General features: G+C 41.8%; 1 protein-coding gene and 1 pseudogene across 1 annotated transcript; one reads left to right on the top strand and one right to left on the bottom strand.

Moving 5' to 3' along the window:
• Positions 1-361: 361 nt before the first annotated feature.
• Positions 362-1,549, bottom strand: LOC139368999 (aerolysin-like protein; annotated as a pseudogene).
• A 6,296-nt stretch (positions 1,550-7,845) lies between these two features.
• LOC139367779 (aerolysin-like protein) lies at positions 7,846-9,439 on the top strand. Its single transcript, XM_071106108.1, has 3 exons — positions 7,846-7,871; positions 8,157-8,659; positions 8,990-9,439. The coding sequence occupies exons 2-3, from the start codon at positions 8,177-8,179 to the stop codon at positions 9,437-9,439; spliced, it is 933 nt and encodes a 310-aa protein (XP_070962209.1). The 5' UTR covers positions 7,846-7,871; positions 8,157-8,176.
• Positions 9,440-20,327: the final 10,888 nt, after the last annotated feature.

Raw genomic sequence — 20,327 nt, 5'->3', positions numbered from 1 at the left:
TCTGCAATGACCTCAGCAAATCTCTAGCAAAATCTCTCTCAGCAATCCCTACCTCCAAAATCTCTCTCTCCTGAACAGAACACTGGCTTTTATATAGCTTCAGAATGAATGTATAATTGGAGACAGCTGTGTCTTGACGAGGGGGCGGGGTCAGCTCTCCAATTAGCCCTTGAGTCGACCAATCAGCTGCTTGAGGGATTTCAGGAAGCCATTTCCTGAAATAAACACATGCAAATACACAAACTACAACACATAAACTGGGGAACGTAACAATCATAATAACAGAGAAGGCACACAAATAATCAGTAATGGTGTCACGTTCTATCACTGTGCACACTATTCATGATGTCATACACTGGAATCATCTCTCCTTTGTGGATATCCTCACTGAAGTGTAAGTCACACCAGTGGATGGGAAGACCAGCTGACTGCCATTCATGCAGGTGTATTTCACTATGGCCCTGTAGTCAAGGTCGAAATTTGCTTCCACCATTGTGATATCAACATTCATGGTCTTCCCTGGAGGGATCTTCACGTTGATGGTATCCGATTCTGTTATGGTCTCGGTGGTTGGTGGATTGCTCCACTCCCACGGTCAAGCTGAACCCTGATGACACCTCGACCAGATCTAGGATCCCCACTTTGACCGACACATTCAAGGTGGATTCTATCTTGTTGCTGACAGACCAGGAGTAAGTCTTGGTCAGGGTCTTGCTGCATGTAATGGACTCTTCTTGAACCAATGAGGTGTCATTGTGGTGGGACACGGATTTCACATATTCTGGAGTCACCTAAAATCAACACACACACAAAGATACAAATTGTTCAGACAAGACAAAGAAAATTTTAGAACTAATCATCAGTGAGGAACTGATCAATTGATTTTTAGTAAGCCAACAATAGTAACTAATGTGTCTGTATGTGTGTGTGACTGTCCTAGAAATGAGATGCCTGATGAATGTCGACCCCCATATTGGATTACATGTTTTAAAGTGGACAGCCCCCTTAATGTTAGAGCATCGGTAGAGTTTTCCTGAGCCGTCTACACACATCTATAAAAGAGCTCACCTGGGGTTTGAAGAGGGACAGGGTGGGATACTCCATGTCGGTCAGCACGGACGAATTGATGGTGTTGATGAAGAGGAAGCCCATGCAGTCAATGTCTGAGCCATACCTGCCCTGCAGCCCCAGGCAGATTCCAGACCCCACATCTATGGTGTACTCAGTCTTCAGTCCCCAGCTGGTCATTTTTTCAAAGAACTCCCGGTTCTCACTCGTCGTGAACTTGATGGCACCCAGACGTGTGCCGGCGCCGTTACCCCACAGAGACAGCTTGGTGATGCGCTCGCCGAGGTACAACTCAAACTCAAAATTTCCAAAGGTCTCAACGGCGCCCATCGGTCAGCTCCGCCCGCGCAGCTTTCACCTGCCAGCCTTCCACCGCCACTCCGATCTTCTTGAGGGTGGCACCGTTGTTCATGCCGTGGAATTCAAATGGACTGCCTCCTCTACCACCGATCAACTGCAGTCTGGTTGCCATGTTAAGTGTGTGTGTACGTCACGTAACCTGAAATACAAATTTGTACAGATATATTTAAGAAACCTCCAACTCAAACTCAGATCTGATTCAGACATTCAAAGCACCAACAGGAAATTAAAGAACAAGATAAAAGGATCAAACAATAACTAAGGGATATAATGACTCATGGTAGGAACTAGAGGTCGAGCAACACATCAGTCTAGGGCAGGGCTCTTCAACCCTGTTCCTGGAGAGCTACCCTCCTGTTGGTTTTCACTCCAGCCCCAGTTGTAACTAACCTGATTATACCATCTACTGCATCTTGCCTATGCCGTTCGGCCATCGCTCATCCATATATCATCCATATATATTTTTATGTACATATTCTTATTAATTCCTTTACACTTGTGTGTGTATAAGGTAGGTGTTGTGAAATTGTTAGATTAATTGTTAGATATTACTGCATGGTCGGAACTAGAATCACAAGCAATTCGCTACACTCGCATTAACATCTGCTAACCATGTGTATGTGACAAATAAAAGTTGATTTGATTACAATCAGGTGGACTAGATTGGGATTGGAATGAAAAAAATACAGGACGGTAGCTCTGGTCTAGGGTGACCAAATCGCTCCACAATCCTCAGATCACTGAGAATTAAGCGTTCTTGAATTGCTTCTAACTCCTCCTTGTCCTCCACCCTCCTCTAATCTTTCCATCTTTATTCTCCTGGAATCTGTCACACCCATTCCTTCCTCCTCAGCTAGGAACCTCAGAGTCACCATGGAGTCCCTCTCCTACTCCCTGCACCTTCCCACTCTACCTCCTGCTGTTTCTTCCTGATAAACACCATGGAGTCCCTCTCCTACTCCCAGCACCTCCCCACTCTACCTCCTGCTGTTTCTCCTGATCAACACCATGGAGTCCCTCTCCTACTCCCAGCACCTCCCACTCTACCTCCTGCTGTTTCTTCCTGATCAACACCATGGAGTCCCTCTCCTACTGCCAGCACCTCCCCACTATACCTCCTGCTGTTTCTTCCTGATCAACACCATGGAGTCCCTCTCCTACTCCCAGCACCTCCCCACTCTACCTCCTGCTGTTTCTTCCTGATCAACACCATGGAGTTCCTCTCCTACTCCCAGCACCTCCCACTCTACCTTCTGCTGTTTCTTCCTGATCAACTTGGTGAATTATGTGTAATGAAAGATATTGTTGTGTATGAATGTTCCAGATGCTAGATTAGAATATGATAACCTTCCCTTTAATGATGAGTATGAATGTAATAGATGCTACATCAGAATATGAGGTTGTTTATGGTGCTAAAACTCATCTCTCCAAACAAAATTGCTGCTTTGAAATATCTGAAAGATATTGGCCTCATGGTGAAATCCCTGAGCAGCTTGCTTGCTCTCCGGAAACTGAGTTAGGAAGGACGGCTCTTTAAGAGGCATTAGAAAACCTCCCTGGTCATTATAGTTGAATCTGTGCTTGAAATTCAGTACTCCCCAAATACAGGTGTGCCAGGCTTTTGGTGTCAAACCCAAGAAGACTCGATTCTGTAATCGCTTCCAATGGTGCTTCAACAAAGTACTGAGTAAAGGGTCTGTAAATGTGATGTAAATATTTGTACATTTTTAGTACATTCGGGTTAGGGTAACATTTCTAAAAACCAGTTTTTGCTTCATCATTATTGTAGTTGTGTGTAGATTGATGAGGGTGGAAAAAACGATTTAATCCATTTTAGAATAAGGCTGTAACGTAACAAAATGTGGTTAAAAGTGAATGGGTCTGAATACTTTATGAATGCACTGTATATAGTGCATGTACAACACTGCTAAGACTATCAGGTGCCTCACGAAGAATGTCATCTATCGGTTTGTTGTTGCTGTTAGGACTCAGACACGAAGGACACAGCACACCAAGAATTCATCTAGGAGTCATATTTGGGATATTGTTTCAGTCTCTCATGTTTTTTTCTCACTCACAGTGTTCTCAGAGTTCAGTGTTCTTAGAGCTCTCAGAGCTCTCAGTGTTCACACTGTTGTCAGTGTTGTCAATGTTCTCAGTGTTGTCAATGTTCTCTGTCTTGTCAATGTTCTAAGTGTTGTCAACGTTCTCAGTGTTCTCAAAGTTCTCAGGACTGACAGTGCATTTTTCACTACTACTTATATACTGGCAATTTCAGGCCTATATGGTAATTACTGTTTATACTTCAATCTACATGGGGCAACAATTTCAAACTGGTTGCCTCACCACTTGGTTTGGCAACTGCTCGGCATCCGACGGCAAGGGAGCTACAGAGGGTAGTGCGTATGGCCCAGTACATCTCTGAGGCCGAGATTTCTGCCATCCATGACCTCTATACTAGGCTGTGTCAAAGGAAGGCCCAAAAAATTGTCAAAGACTCCAGCCACCCAAAACATAGACTGTTCTCTCTGCTACCACCAGCTGTACCGAAGCGTGAAGTCTCAAAGGAATATTTGCAATGACCCCCTTATTTTATTTGTATTTATTCTACACTCAGTGAACTATAACCACACACACTTTCACATACTACACTGACACACACACAGTCACACTCTTCACATACACCGCTGGTACTCGATGTTGTCTATGCATAGTCACTTTACCCCTACCTACCTCCAGTTAACTGATAATGTTTCATTTAATACAGACTTCAGGAGTCCCTGGTGTTGAATTTCCACCACACACATTTGTCATGATTAGCACAATAAAAATGTGTTAATCAGGATGAAGGAAATGTCACTGGTCTCATATCTTAACTTCCAGAACATATTCTGGACATTCTACCAATTGGTCTGAGGGTGAGGTTATGACCGTGTCCCTTTGTGAATTTATCCAGTCACCTGCATGAACCATGATAAACAGAACAGAGGATGCATTACAGCTTGTACAATTCACTGCTATGTCTTCAGTATAAGACATGTTCCACTGCATAGACTTTAAACATATAGGATGTTATGACGAACAAACTACAGTCTTAGAAAATAGGATTCCAAAACGGTTATCCGACTCGCCACATACGAGAAACATTTTTGATTTCAAGTAGAACCCTTTGTGGTCACAGATATAACTATTTTGGGTTCCTTGTAGAACTCTGTGTGTAAAGGGTTCTACTTGGAACCAAAAGTGTTCTACCTGGAACCAAAAAGGGGTCTTCAAAGGGTTCTCCTATAGGCACAGCTAAAGAACCATTTTAGGTTTGAGATAGAACCTTTCTAAGATTGTTGTCATGACTGTCTTGATCAGGTCAGGTTACAGGAGACAACAACCCTACAGATTATCTCTCAACCCCAACAGAGGAGGAGAGATCTAGGGTTCTGATGATGCATAGGGTTTTATGGCCCCTCACGGCCCTGGTAAATCTTAGGCCACAGACAAATTATTTTGTCCTGTTACTATGGAGAACCAGCCTCAGAACATTAAACATGAAATAAAGGGACTTTGGAACAATGGTTTCCGTCAGCCACAATGGTGGTCATGACGATAGATGGACTATGAAAATGTATGTCATTTTTGTTCTGTTATTAAAGGTTAATAGATTACGTTATTACGAAAACATTGTAATGTGAAGGGTTTTCCTAGTATATGTTTGATGTTTATACATTGTACGTTGTATGGAAAATATCCAAATCAAAGAGAATGTTTTGGGGAATATGAAATGTTAAGTTAGTTAAAATCTAGCCCTTGCCTCATTAACATGGTACGCCCAGAGAATTGCCCTAAAGGCGACTACCCCACTTCTGACCCAAGGGTATAAAACCTGTGAGTATAGAATTTACAACAGGACTATGTACCCCCAGCTGCAGCAGGGTCTGAACAAGTCAACCAAACCTTTTCTACCCAAGCTACGGATGAGTAGCTGTGTCTAAGCGGGTGAATTCAAATCGAACCACCTAGCCTCCATCTCCCTTCGAATCGTGGTATCTAAAGGGTTTCATTCCTATGCTGTGAGCTCTGAGCTACAGAGCTGTCTGTCCTCAGAAGACCCCTTCCAGAGAAAAGGGGAGGGAACAGACTCCTAAGCCAAAAAGGACACTGACACCGGGAGGACGAGCAACGAGGTGCGCAGGAGAAGTGCGTCATCAAACAACGGAACGGTCCACATAGAGAATCCCCGGAGATCACCCCCCCACGTAATTACATCATTATATTCTGACCCATAAGAGCGGCAGTTTGAGGCAAGTTAGAATAGCATAGCTGACAAATTCACCCAAATGTATATTTCTCTTGTGTACTTCTTTCTATTCTCTCTCTTTTGAAATTCCCATTGTGGGTAACACGCGCCATAGCGTGTTGGCCCGTTATACTAAGTTCTAATCAATAGACTATAATGTGTTTTGTCTATGTGTATCTTTTATCATAATTTTAGGTTTTTAGAAAATAAATATTCAACTAAGATTGGTGTGGTGCTAATTCATTAGTGGGACCTGGGTCCTTGCAGATTCAAGGGCTATACGACGTTCAGATTATGAGACTGATAGAGGCAACTGGTTAATTAGCGGCTGTTGTAAAATCGATATTTTGATATTCTTTGGGAAATGGAAACTCAATAAAAACTGGTTTTCCCATGGTGCCCCAGGTTAAGGAGTTAATAATTGCTTGATTCAGTTAATCACGTAATTATAAACTTATAATCATTCGATGAGCAACAGTCGCCACATTAACTATTACAACGTCACGACAGTGTATAGTATGAGTAGAGAAAGGTGCTGTTGCATATTAGTGAACATGTTTTGGTTAGTGACTGGAAACCACCGATATGCTCTCTGGCTGAAATATCAAGAAGAGGAAGTGGCACCAAGAGTAGTTGAAACTGTTGATACACGTTTGTCAGGATTAGCACAATAAAACGTCTTAATCAGGGTCAAAGGGTTTGTGTTAATTTCAATAGAAAACTACTGATGCATATCTTTGTATGGGCGTGAGGGGACTTTTGCTGCTATATAAGAGAGTGCTTCTCCACTCCAGAGACACGTATTCAGCTGTTGCATCTTTTGGTGTTAAACAATTGAACTTCACTCTGAGTCTTGACTCTTAAACAGGTTTATTGCATATTGAATCAGACCTATTAGTTTACATCAATTACTATCTTCTATAGCCATCCTTAACACTGAGGCCTGCATATCGTTGTATGTAATTACACAATGTCCCTAAATAACTAATCTTGCTAAATGAGAAAATATTTGAGAGCAACATTTTATTTTGACCAAATAATGAACAAAACATGTATATATTTTTTTGTTTCCTATATTCTGAAACAGTTTCTTAATCAGTTATAAGGTCTAGCTGAACAAGCATGTTATGGGTTTGTTGTTCCCCACGATGAAATTGGGGAGGGGACTACGGATCTGTCTCTGTACGTCTGTTGGTATGTTTGTTTGTACTTTAGTAAAACAAGATATCTCTGAGAGCACTGGGCTGATTTTGACAAAACTTGGGTGAATGATTCATCTTGCCATAGAGATCCAACATTTACAAAATTACACTGATTGCTCCAAGGTGGGAGTTATGGTATTTAACTGCAATTTGTTAGTAACACACAATAAGTCAATTGGCCGAGGAGGCGGTAGTGCATCATTCGTGGGGGATGACATGTTTACTGTTGCCTTGTTTTCACATGGTTGACTTTGGACTCCTATTGTTCTGTTTTGAATTCAAAAGTATGATGTCAGTATGATGTTTAATGTGAGGTGAGTAGACTGTTGAGTGTAGTGCTTTACATCAAGCTGTCTCTACATCTTGAATACTGTTACGTTTCCCAGTTTTTGTGATGTGGGTTTGTGTATATGTGTTATTTCAGGAAATGGCTTCCTGGATTCCCCCAAGCAGCTGATTGGTCGGCCCCAGTGCAGATTGGAGCTCTGATCCCGCCCTCTCGTTAGGGGATACAGCTGTCAACAATTACAAACTCCTTTTGCAGCTTTATAAGCCAGTGTTCCTTTGTTAGGAAGAGAGAGCTTATTTGATGTCCAGTGTTGCTCAGGGAGAGCTTCTTGGTATGTCCTGTGTTTTGTTGTTGGGTTGTATATTGTAAAGTGTTTTGTTGCTTGTCCTGCAGACGTATGTCAAAAGGACTGTTTTTGATCTTTGAAATTGTTAACTTGAATTTATTATTCAGTCATGTTTTAGGTGTACCTTGACTAAATCATTGGACAGATACTTTAAAAGGTTGACAGACCCTGTTCTATATTAGACCGTGTCATAATATATTAATGCATACCTGTGATTACTGCAGCCTGTGTTAATGAATATTGTTATACATTAATTTATCAAATTCAATCTTTTATTATTTCAGGTATTTCAAAGCTGAAACTTTGTTTGGAAAGGTGAGTTCCAGCGCCATAACCAACTCACATTCTGAAGTGGAATCTTTAACATTCATATTTGTAATTATAGCAACATCAGAATTCACTTTAGAAGTGCATAGACGTGCTCACTTACACAAAAATATGTTTCATTACACAAGTCACCAAGTTGATCAGGAAGAAACAGCAGGAGGTAGAGTGGGGATGTGCTGGGAGTAGGAGAGGGACTCTGTGGCTTTGAATGTCTGAATCAGTTCCTTGGAGTTGGAGGCTAATTCAATTTATATGTACAAATTTGTATTTGAGGTTCCGTGACGCGCACACACATGGCAACCACACTGCATTTGATCGGTGGTGGAGGAGGCACTTACTTTGAATTCCATGGCATGGACAACGGTGCCACCCTCAAGAAGATCGGAGTGGCGGTGGGAGACTCGCAGGTGAAAGCCATGCGGGCGGAGCTGACCGACGGGAAAGTAGCGACTTTTGGAGATGCGAACACTTTCAATGAGTTTGAGTTCAACCTCGGTGAGCGCATCACCAAGCTGTCTCTGTGGGGTAACGGCGCCGGCACACGTCTGGGTGCCATCAAGTTCACGACGAGTGAGAACCGGCAGTTCTTTGAAAAAATGACCAGCTGGGGACTGAAGACTGAGTACACCATAGATGTGGGGTCTGGAATCTGCCTGGGGCTGCAGGGCAGGTCTGGCTCGGACATCGACTGCATGGGCTTCCTCTTCATCAAAACCATCAAGTCGTCCGTAATAACTGACATGGAGTATCCCACCCTGTCCCTCTTCAAACCCCAGGTGAGCTCTTCCATAGACGTGTGTAGACAGCTCAGGAATACTCTACCGCTGCACTAACATTAAGGGGGCTGTCCACTTTAAAACATGTAATCCAATATGGGGGTTGACCTTCATCAGGGATCTCTTCTAGGACAGTCATGCCTTATGTTTAATTGGCTTTGGTCAGTGAAATAGCCCCAACATTGTTTTACATTTACTCATATGCATCAGTCCAAGATAGAAAGCGCACACACACACACACACTATTGTTAGCTTTCTAAAAAATGTGTTATCAGTTAATAAATTGTCTTTGTCTTGTTTGAACAACTTGTATCTTTGTGTTCATTTTAGGTGACCCCGGAATATGTGAAATCTGTGTCTCATCACAACGACACCTCCTTGGTTCTAGAAAAGTCCATTACATACAGCAAGACGCTGACCAAGACTTCCTCCTGGTCAGTCAGCAACAAAATAGAATTCACCTTGAATGTGTCGGTCAAAGCAGGGATCCCAGATCTGGTCGAGGTGTCATCAGGGTTCAGCTTGACCTTGGGAGTGGAGCAATCCACCAGCCTGCAGAAGACCGAGACCATAACAGAATCAGGTACCATCAACGTGAAGATCCCTCCAGGGAAGACCATGGATGTTGAGATCACAATGGGGAAAGCAAATATCGACCTCGACTACAGGGCCATAGTGAAGGTCACCTGCATGAATGGCAGTCAGCTGGTCTTCCCATCCAACGGCATCTACACTGGTGTGGCTTACACTTCATTGAGGTTATCCACAAAGGAGAGATGAGTCAAGTGTGTGACTTTATGAATAAAAAGTGCAGTGATAGAAATTGACCCTATGACTGATACTTTGTGTGCCTTTTCTGTTATTATGATCATCTTTGAGTGACTAATTGGACAGATTTCTTTATCAGCAGAGGGTATAACAATGGGTGGATCTTTCCTTCCTTGATTTCGTAAAAGGTTTGCCTTAACTCCAGTATAGTTTAGACTTTCACATTTCATAACATTCACAAATATTGTAATTAGCATTACACTGAGTTCTCTTTCTAACAAACTCTTTATGAATAACACATGCAGTCACGTGCACATTCACGCTACACACACCTGTTAAAAGACATGTATAATGAACAATTTAAATACATTCCCCCTAACTCAAAAGACATGTAAATATTGGACTACCCATTGTGTAGCATACAACTAACAGCATTTCTGTTGTAATTCTAGTCACTATGGGGCAGCAGGTAGCTCAGTAGTTAGAGCATTGGGTCTTTAACCGAAAAGTTACTAAACATGCAAATCCTGGAATTAATTAAATTAACTTTTGATGCTGGAGCACCTGGGGGAATACACTGAACAATAATATCACCATGGTTTCATGACCTGAAATAAAACATCCCAAAAAAGTATCTCTCAATGTCGCAGTTTTGCATTTTCCCTTTGCCAAGATATTCCATCCACCTGACAGGTGTGGCATATCAAGAAGCTGATTAAACAGCATGATCATTACACAGGATAACCTTGTGCTGGGAACAATAAATGGCCACTCTAAAATGTGCAGAATACAATGCCACAGATATGAAGTTGAGGAAGAGTACCATTTCACATGCTGAACGCAGGAATGTCCACGAGAGCTGTTGCCAAGGAATTTAACCTCTTTAGGCTAGGGGGCAGTATTTTGATGTTTGGATGAAAAACGTGCCCAAAGTAAACTGCCTACTTCTCAGGCCCAGAAGCTAGAATATGCATATAATTGGCAGATTAGGAGAGAAAACACTTAAGTTTCCAAAACTGTCAAAATAACGGAACTGATATGGCAGGCAAAACCTGAGGAAAATCTATCCAGGAAGTGCTGTTTTTCTGAAACTACTCTTTTCCAGTGCAAGCCTATCCTCCATTTAAAGGGATATCAACCAGATTCCTTTCCCTATGGCTTCCACAAGGTGTGAACAGTCTTTAGACATAGTTTCAGGCTTTTATTCTGAAAAATTAGCGAGAATGATCACATCGCATCAGTGGATAGCCAGATGTCCTCAGATTTGTGCATGCGCGCGTGCCGGGAGTGAGACCTTTTCTTTCTCTCTTCTATTGAAATGGCTACCGTCGGTTGAAATATTATCGATTATTTATTGTAAAAACAACCTGACGATTGATTATAAAAAACTTTGACACGTTTCTACGAACTTTACGGATACTATTTGGCATTGTCATCTGCCCGTCGTGACCGCACGAGCCTGTGGATTACTGAACAAAATGCGCCAACCAAATGGAGGTTTTTGGACATAAAGAGAATCTTTATCAAACAAAACAAACATTTATTGTGTAAATGGGAGTCTCGTGAGTGCAAACATAGGAAGATCATCAAAGGTAAGTGATTCATTTTATTGCTTTTCTTACTTTCGTGACCAATCTACTTTGCTGCTAGCTGTTTGTAATGCTACCTACGGTAGCCTGAGAGCTGTCCTCACATAATCGCATGGTTTGCTTTCACCGTAAAGTATTTTTGACACACCCACACCCACTTTTTGAACTCGTTTAGAAGCCAACTATCACATACTTCAGAGCTGGCCCAAAATTCACAACGCCTTCTGTTCAAACCATAATAAAAACGTAAACCCCGAATCCCAAGTTTCGGCTCGATAGGTCATTTGGTGCCCGAGCAAGACCTTAATTGGTGCTGAAAATCCACTTTTTTCCATGACTTGCTACGGGGTCCTTGAATGAGCTATCGGACAGAAACGTTGGCATCCGTCTATATGGGCCGAGGCGGTCCATATACGACTCTGATGTAAAAATTTATTTAAGTTATTACAAATGTACGAGGCTGTTTCTCGGTCCGAGAACCTTCTAGAGCCACATAATTCACCACGCACTATCGACCTGAGCTCTAGAACAGGTTTCTAAAGTTTCAGAACTCTAGGTCTGACGGTTCTTTAATAGTTCGAACAAAGTTAACTATTGCAGGCACGGTCTCTCTCTACACACCCCAATGTGTCCCTCCTTCCAAGCTGTGTGTGTGCGTGTGTGTGTGATTTAGTTTTTCTTGGAAATTTTATGGGAGACATGACTGATTTACAGTTCATGAGGGTTGCCTAATCGCACATATGAAGTGTTGGAAAGATCTGACTTTTTTAACCCTTCGAAACAGCCCCTGTGACACCAATTATGGCACTTCCGGTTGGCACAGGAAGCAGAAAGTAAAGACATATCCTCATTGGGGTATGCTTTTACAGAATCCTGAGTTTTAAGTCTTTACGTTAAGAACTGACTGATTTACACAGGGTTGAATACACTATTTCTATCAAACTGCTGGTTGGGTATGGAAAAACACTTTTAGTGTGATTTTAACCACTTCCGGTTGCTCCAGGAAGCTTAGAATCAACACAGGTAGACCTCAGAGTGGCTTGATGGACTGTCATCGAAGACAGGTTCATAAGGCATTCATAACCCAGATAGGCTTCAGGTTGACTTTAGAGGAGCAGGCAATGTATTCCTATGGGGAGAGATGTCATTGTAATCTGTGAGATCAAAAAATCCTGATTACCAGTTAAGGGTTAATGCCACACGGTCAAGGTTAGGCTTGCACAGATTGGGAGGACCTCAGGAACGTACCGGAGGTCGAATTGTGCTTCTCACCCTAACGGTTCTCTCACTGTCACCCAAAAGCAAATTACATTTAGGGCCAGGCTTCATTTTGGGCCTACTTTTTTCACAGTCGCTGCACTACGCTGCACTACGGTCAAGCGGGGCATCTCCTTGAACTCAACGCAGCCTTGAGAATATGTATGTAAACTTCTGACCCACTGGGAATGTGATGAAAGAAATGAAAGCTGAAATAAATCATTATTTCTACTATTATTCTGACATTTCACATTCTTAAAATAAAGTGATGATCCTAACTGACCTAAGACAGGGAATTTTTTACTAGGATTAAATGTCAGGAATTGTGAAAATCTGCGTTTAAATGTATTTGTGTGTGTAAACTTCCGACTTCAACTATATATATATAACTATATGTGTGTGTGTGTGTGTGTGTGTGTGTGTGTGTGTGTGTGTGTGTGTGTGTGTGTGTATATAGGGCCTTCGGAAAGTATTCAGTCCCCTTGACTTTTTGTTACAACCTTATTCCATAATAGATTGAAATAGTTTTTCTCCGCATCAATCTGCACAAAATAATCTATAACGACAAAGCAAAAACTGGTTTTAGAATTTTGGGGAAAAATATTATAAATGTAAAACTGAAACTTAACATTTACATAAGTATTCAGACCTTTTACTCAGTACTTTGTTTAAGCACCTTTGGCAGTGATTACAGCCTCAAGTCTTCTTGGGTATGGCTCTACAAGTTTGGCACTCCTGTATCTGGGGAGTGTCTCCCATTCTTTACTGTAGATCCCCTCAATCTCATCTGATTTGTTCTGAGGAGGAGGCGAGGCGAGAGGATGCGAGGATTACGCAATTGATGTTCTCCACGTCACAGCAAAAGTTCTCCTTTTGAGTGAGGTAGCAAACAAATGCAAAAATGGTTAGCCTCTCCATTCAAGCCCCGGTAGACCGCCGTGACTGTATAGTGGTTAGTACTGTGCGTACAGCACAGCCTGTACAGCCTCAACGGCTGCAAAAACCACAGTTCACAGCCTGTCAGGGTAAAAAGGCTCATTTTCAATGCTTAAAACATACTACTGTAACTGTGTAATTAAATCTGTGGAATTAGCTGATCTGGCTGGGGAAAAAAACGACGTACAACTTTGAGATATGCTTTTGTGGTGGATGTTGCAGTGAGAAGTCAGACAAGGATGGTACATTTTTCTGGTGAGGACTTTTATTATCAAAAGTGAAGAGTGAAATAGTAATATTTACAAAAGAATAAACAAACGGGCATAAAGCAACTGGTCAGGCCTAACCCAGGACTCAATAATGCCTGATAGGGATTTGCTTGAACAGGAACAAGTTTTGCCCAAACTTTCTGTCTGACCCAAACTGGAAATGAAGGGATAAAATACATTTTACCCATAATGCACAAAGAACCCTTTCATTTAGAATATGTTGCATCGTTGCTTTGGTTTTACAACAATTATTCACTCATGGTGTTTCTACTTAGTGGATGTAGCTACATGACCACTAGATGGTGGTGTCACACTTCATAGGTCTTTCGTAGCTGATAATATGTGTAGCCTATTTGTCTGTAGGTTATATCCTCATGTAGCTGCACTTAAAATGACATTTTACTCATGCTTTTCCTATCATCTGTTTCATTGAAAATCATGGTCACAGAGCTGATCTATAAAGTTAACAAGGTCCAATGAGTCACTGATTAAAACCATTTACAGTGGAAGACCTTTGATAATTGTAGCAAAGTTCTCTGCTATTTCTATTGTTGTTCAACTGTGAAAAGGAAATAAATGTATGAGGCATGTCGGTTCATTTTGTTTAGTTTTGTGGCAAACCTTTTGTTTACAGCTCTACTCTTTCCATTCATGCATTTGTTGATTGCCACCACAACAGCATATCTAAAAGTTGTACATCGTTTTTTTTCAGCCAGTTCAGCTAATGCCACAGATTTAATTACACAGTTACAGTAGTACGTTTTAAACATTGGAGCCTTTTTACCCTGACAGGCTGTGAACCGTGGTTTCTGCAGCCTCAACGCACAGTACTAACCACTATACAGTCACGGCGGGCTACCAGGGTTTGAATGGAGAGGCTAACCATGCTTGCACTTGTTAGCTACCTCACTCAAAAGGAGAACTTTTGCTGTGACATGTGGAGAATATCAATTGCGTAATCCTTGCATCCTCTTGCCTCGCCTCCTCCTCAGAACAAATCAGATGAGCTTGAGAGGATCTACAGAAAATAATGGGAGACACTCCCCATATACAGGAGTGCCAAACTTGCCTGTGGTCCTCCCAGAGCCATACCCAAGAAGACTTGAGGCTGTAATCACTGCCAAAGGTGCTTAAACAAAGTACTGAGTAAAAGGTCTGAATACTTATGTAAATGTTAAGTTTCAGTTTTACATTTATAATATTTTTCCCAAACATTTCTAATACCAGTTTTTGCTTTGTCGTTATAGATTATTTTGTGCAGATTGATGCGGGGAAAAACTATTTCAATCTATTATGGAATAAGGTTGTAACAAAAAGTCAAGGGGACTGAATACTTTCGGAAGTTTACATACACCTTAGCCAAATACATTTAAACTCAGTTTTTCACAATTCCTGACATTTAATCCTAGTAAAAAATTCCCTGTCTTAGGTCAGTTAGGATCATCACTTTATTTTAAGAATGTGAAATGTCAGAATAATGGTAGAAATAATTATTTATTTCAGCTTTCATTTCTTTCATCACATTCCCAGTGGGTCAGAAGTTTACATGCACTCAGTATTTGGTAGCATTGCCTTTAAATTGTTGAACTTGGGTCAAATGTTTCGGGTAGCCATCCACAAGCTTCCCACAATAAATTGGGTGAATTATGGCCCATTCCTCCTGACAGAGCTGGTGTAACTGAATCATGTTTGTAGGTCTCCTTGCTCACACACACTTTTTCAGTTCTGCCCACAAATTTTCTATGGGATTGCGGTCAGAGCTTCGTGATGGCCACTCCAACACCTTCACTTTGTTGTTCTTAAGCCATTTTGACACAACTTTGGAAGTATGCTTGGGGTCATTGTCCATTTGGAAGACCCATTTGCGACCAAGCTTTATCTTTCTGACTGATGTCTTGAGATGTGGATATATTGAAGCAACATCATTTTCATCCCTCATGATGCCATCTATTTTGTGAAGTGCACCAGTCCCTCCTGCAGCAAAGCACCCACACAACATGATGCTGCCACCCCCGTGCTTCACAGTTGGGGTGGCGTTCTTCGGTTTGCAAGCCTCCCCATTTTCCTCCAAACATAACGATGGTCATTATGGCCAAACAGTTCTATTTTTGTTTCATCAGACCAGAGGACATTTCTCCATGTGTAGTTGCAAACTGTTGCTGTCAGGCCTATCAGGTTATGTCGATATAGGACTCTTCTTACTGTGGATTTAGATACTTTTGTACCTGGTTCGTCCAGCATCTTCACAAGGTCCTTTGCTGTTGTTCTGGGAGTGATTTGCACTTTTTGCACCAAAGTACATTAATCTCTAGGAGACAGAACGCATCTTCTTCCTGAGCGGTATGACGGCTGCGTGGTCCCATGGTGTTTATACTTGCATACTATTGTTTGTACAGATTAACCTGGTAGCTTCAGGCATTTGGAAATTGCTCCCAAGAATGAACCAGACTTGTGGAGGTCTACATTTTCTGAGGTCTTGGCTGATTTCTTTTGATTTTCTCATGATGTCAAGCAAAGAGGCACTGAGTTTGAAGGGAGGCCTTGAAATACATCCACAGGTACACCTCCAATTGATTCAAATTGATCTCTGCATGTATCGTTCCCACTGTGAAGCATGGAGGAGGATGTGTGATGGGGTGGGGGTGCTTTGTTGGTGACACTGTCAGTGATTTATTTTAATTTTAATGCACAGTTAGCCAGGGTAGCCTGGTGGTTAGAGCATTGGACTAGTAACCGGAAGTTTGCAAGTTTGAATCTCCAAGCTGACATGGTACAAATATGTTCTTCTGCCCCTGAACAAGGCAGTTAACTCATTGTTCCTAGGCTGTCATTGAAAATAAGAATTTGTTCTTAACTGACTTGCCTAGTTAAATAACGGTAAAATAAAAAAACAGCATGGCTATCACAGCATTCTGCAGGGATACGCCATCTCATCTGGTTTGCGCTAGTGGGACTATCATTTGTTTTTCCTCCAGGCTGTGTAAGGGCAATTTGACCAACAAGTGGAGTGATGGAGTGCTGCATCAGATGACCTGTCCTCAACAATCACCCGACCTCAACCCAATTGAGATGGATTGGGATGAGTTGGACCGCAGAGTGGAGGAAAAGCAGTCACAATTGCTCAGCATATATTTGAACTCCTTCAAGACTGATGGAATAGCATTCCAGGTGAAGCTTGTTGAGAGAATGCCAAGAGTGTGCAAAGCTGTCATCAAGGCAAAGAGTGGCTACTTTGAAAAATATAAGATATTTATTGATTTTGGTTACTACATGATTCCATATGTGTTATTTCATAGGTTGGATGTCTTCACTATTATTCTACAGTGTAGAAAACAGTACAAATAAAGTAAAACCCTTAAATGAGTAGATGTGTCCAAACTTTTGACTGCTTCTGTTTTAATCTTTATGTTGGCTGTTTTGCATTGTTTTTTTACATTAATACGTGTCACATATCAGTTTGCAAACAATGTAAAACAAAATAAGAAATCATTGAGTTAAACTCAAATACAAATTGGTACAGATCAATTTAAGAAGCCTCCAACTCAAAGGAGCTCTGATTCAGACATTCAAAGTCATGGAGTCCCTCTCCTACTCCCCTTACCTCCCCACTCTACCTCCTGCTGTTTCAATACTAGTTGTGCTAGTCAAATCCATATGAAAAGGAAAGCTTGGTATAAAGCACTACACTCGGTTTACTATATAGGAACAACTAAACATCATACTGTCATACCACATCTGCATATCTGAGTCAAATTATTCCCTGTGATAATATAGTATAAATACAACATGACCATGCAACAATAAATATGGTTAGCTAGAAAAGCCTGTGTTTAGTCACTAACCTGAACACATTACACAGGATCAGCAGAGCTAGCTAGAGAAACCTGTGTTTAGTCACTAACCTGAACACATTACACAGGATCAGCAGAGCTAGCTATAGAAACCTGTGTTTAGTCACTCACCTGAACACATATTACATAGGATCAGCAGAGCTAGCTAGAGAAACCTGTGTTTAGTCACTAACCTGAACACATATTACTCAGGCTCAGCAGAGCTAGCTAGAGAAACCTGTGTTTAGCCACTCACCTGAACACATTACACAGGATCAGCAGAGCTAGCTAGAGAAACCTGTGTTTAGTCACTCACCTGAACACATTACACAGGATCAGCAGAGCTAGCTAGAGAAACCTGTGTTTAGTCACTCACCTGAACACATATTACATAGGATCAGCAGAGCTAGCTAGAGAAACCTGTGTTTAGTCACTAACCTGAACACATATTACACAGGCTCAGCAGAACTAGCTAGAGAAACCTGTGTTTAGTCACTCACCTGAACACATATTACACAGGATCAGCAGGGCAGGCCAACGTCCATCATGTGAAAACGCTTATGCAGGCCTTAGTTTCAAAGATGGATATAGATTCTTTATTTTAAGTAAGCTTCCATGTTTAAGATGCATTAGGTAAGACTTAACAATTTGGTGAAATTGTCATTAATCACTGTCAGCTATCAGTATGTAAAATGTTCTGAAAGAAGATCCAGCTGCTATGACTACCCTTCGCTCTGCAATCACGCTGAAAAATCATTCTAGACAATCATGTCCCTGACTAATGTCCACTAATGACTTGATTGCAACAGATCAATATACGTTATGAACTATATCAACTTCATTATTTTGGATTTATTAACAGTTATGTCTGCAAGTGTGAGAGTTGAGTCCCTCCCCTCCTGTTCAGGGTCTATCTCTGACAACAGAGGAGCAGATGTTGGAGACAGATGTTTGTTGGTAACATGCCTGTTCATGCATTCACTATACATTATGGATAATACAGTTGGTAAAGTAACTGCTCAAAGACAGTTTTTTTCACAGAGATGGCACCAGTCACCTACGTTGAAAAATCTGCAACTTTCCAGCTAACTTTTTACACTATTGCTAGCAAAGTCTGCTCTCTCCAGACTGACCTGCAGCAGCTTTAACAGAGGAAAATAGTTTGCATGAAGTACTTCCTGTCTCAGTTCACCTTTCCCTTCAATTCAGTTATTTGGAACCTGATATTTCAGTACCCAATGCTAGATGTGTCAATCAGAGCATTTGTTACGCACATCTCTTGGAGGGGGGGGGGACGCAACACGCTGCTACACGCAACTCCCCGTGGAGTGAAAGAGGTATGGGATTGCAGGTGCGGGCAAGTATGACATAGGCAGAGAATTTAGAGGTAACAGGGAATTTATTTCCTTCACACTGTAAATTGGGGAAAATGGTCTGGACAGAACCAACGCAAAGAAAGTAAAAGTTAAAGCCCCCTCTCCTACCTTACCTACCTTGTACCAACTGGCGCACTAACCAAAATACAGGGGATGGTCCGCCTAGGTCTTACATAGTGTGCATAGACATAATACATACTACGGGTATATGTATGCCCGCAGGCCTCTTGCCAAAGCACTCCCAAAGGTGCCTTCCCCCTCCCCCTGGCAGCAAAAACAAAATAATTACTCATGTAAAGTGAACCATTTCAATGATCAAAAATAGTCCTATTTGACATACACATGCACACGCAGGACCAGCTACAAAATCATTTCCAAAATACAGGCCAACAACGAAACACAGGACATACCAAGACGCTCTCTCTTCCTAACAAAGGAACACTGGCTTATAAAGCTGCAGAAGGAGTTTGTAATTGCCGACAGCTGTATCCCCTAACGAGAGGGCGGGATCAGAGCTCCAATCTGCACTGGGGCCGACCAATCAGCTGCTTGGAGGAAACGAGGAGGCAGTTCTGATTGTACATTTGCTTCAAAAACACCAAACGATTATGGTCCGTGAAGACCAGTACAGACAAGGCACTGGAGCCCACATATACCTCAAAAAATCTGTAAGGCTAGCAATAAAGCCAGCGTCTCTTGTTCAATGGTGGAGTACCTTGACTGACACGAGTTGAACTTACGGGAGAAGAAACTGACGGGCCGATCCACTCCGTCTTCATCTTCCTGTAAGAAAACCGCACCCACCCCCACTATACTAGCGTCTACATCCAACTTTAAAGGGTTGTCAAAGTTGGGGGCGGCAAGCACTGGGGCACTACAAAGTAGCACTTTGGCGGACTCAAAAGCATAGTTACATTCCTGGGACCCCTTAAATTGTACTTTGGGACTGAGCAGAGATGTAAGGGGAGCTCCTACTGTTGAAAAATTCTTACAGAATGTACGATAGTACCCCACCATCGCCAGGAATCTGCGCAACTGGGGGCGAGAGCTAACTGCTAGATCAACTTACCTCCTGGTACAGAATCTGACTCAAGCGAATATTTCCATTCCTCGGGACACAGTCCGCTCCCTCGGCACACTCAGCTAGGAATCGACTGAATACTCCTTCCATGACTTTGAACTGGTTGTTCCCCTGATTGGGCCTCTTGCGTACTCCCTAGACTTAGATGGCGAGGGAGGTACGCAGTTTACTTGTCCGTCAAATACTCCCGTATGGCCCCTTGGTGACACATCAACGTTCAGGATGCATGTCGATTCTAACAGCAACCTGTTAATATACTCCATCGTCACAGAGGATGATATTGCATCTCCCCTGCATGTGAAGTACACTCTTGTGAGGTAACAACCAATGATTTTCCCACTATTGACATTTCTATTTTATTTTATTTCAGCTTTATTTAACAAGGTAAGCTAGTTGAGAACAAGTTCTCATTTGCAACTGCGATCTGGCCAAGATAAAGCAAAGCAGTGCGACACAAACAACAACACAGAGTTACATATGGAATAAACAAACATACAGTCAATAATACAATATACTTTTTCTATTTACAGTGTGTGCAAAAGAGATATGATTTTTTTAAAAT

Source organism: Oncorhynchus clarkii, chromosome 16 (genome assembly GCF_045791955.1).
Source record: "Oncorhynchus clarkii lewisi isolate Uvic-CL-2024 chromosome 16, UVic_Ocla_1.0, whole genome shotgun sequence".
Classification (NCBI taxonomy): Eukaryota; Metazoa; Chordata; class Actinopteri; order Salmoniformes; family Salmonidae; genus Oncorhynchus; species Oncorhynchus clarkii.
Note: the sequence above shows the minus strand (reverse complement) of the source record. Positions and strands in the feature narration are given on the sequence as shown.

Excerpts from the sequence above, each read along its gene's own strand:
- LOC139367779 (XM_071106108.1), top strand. The coding sequence starts at position 8,177 with ATGGCAACCACACTGCATTTGATCGGTGGTGGAGGAGGCACTTACTTT. Across the intron at positions 8,660-8,989 it reads TGTCCCTCTTCAAACCCCAG|GTGACCCCGGAATATGTGAA; the intron begins GTGAGCTCTTCC and ends TGTTCATTTTAG.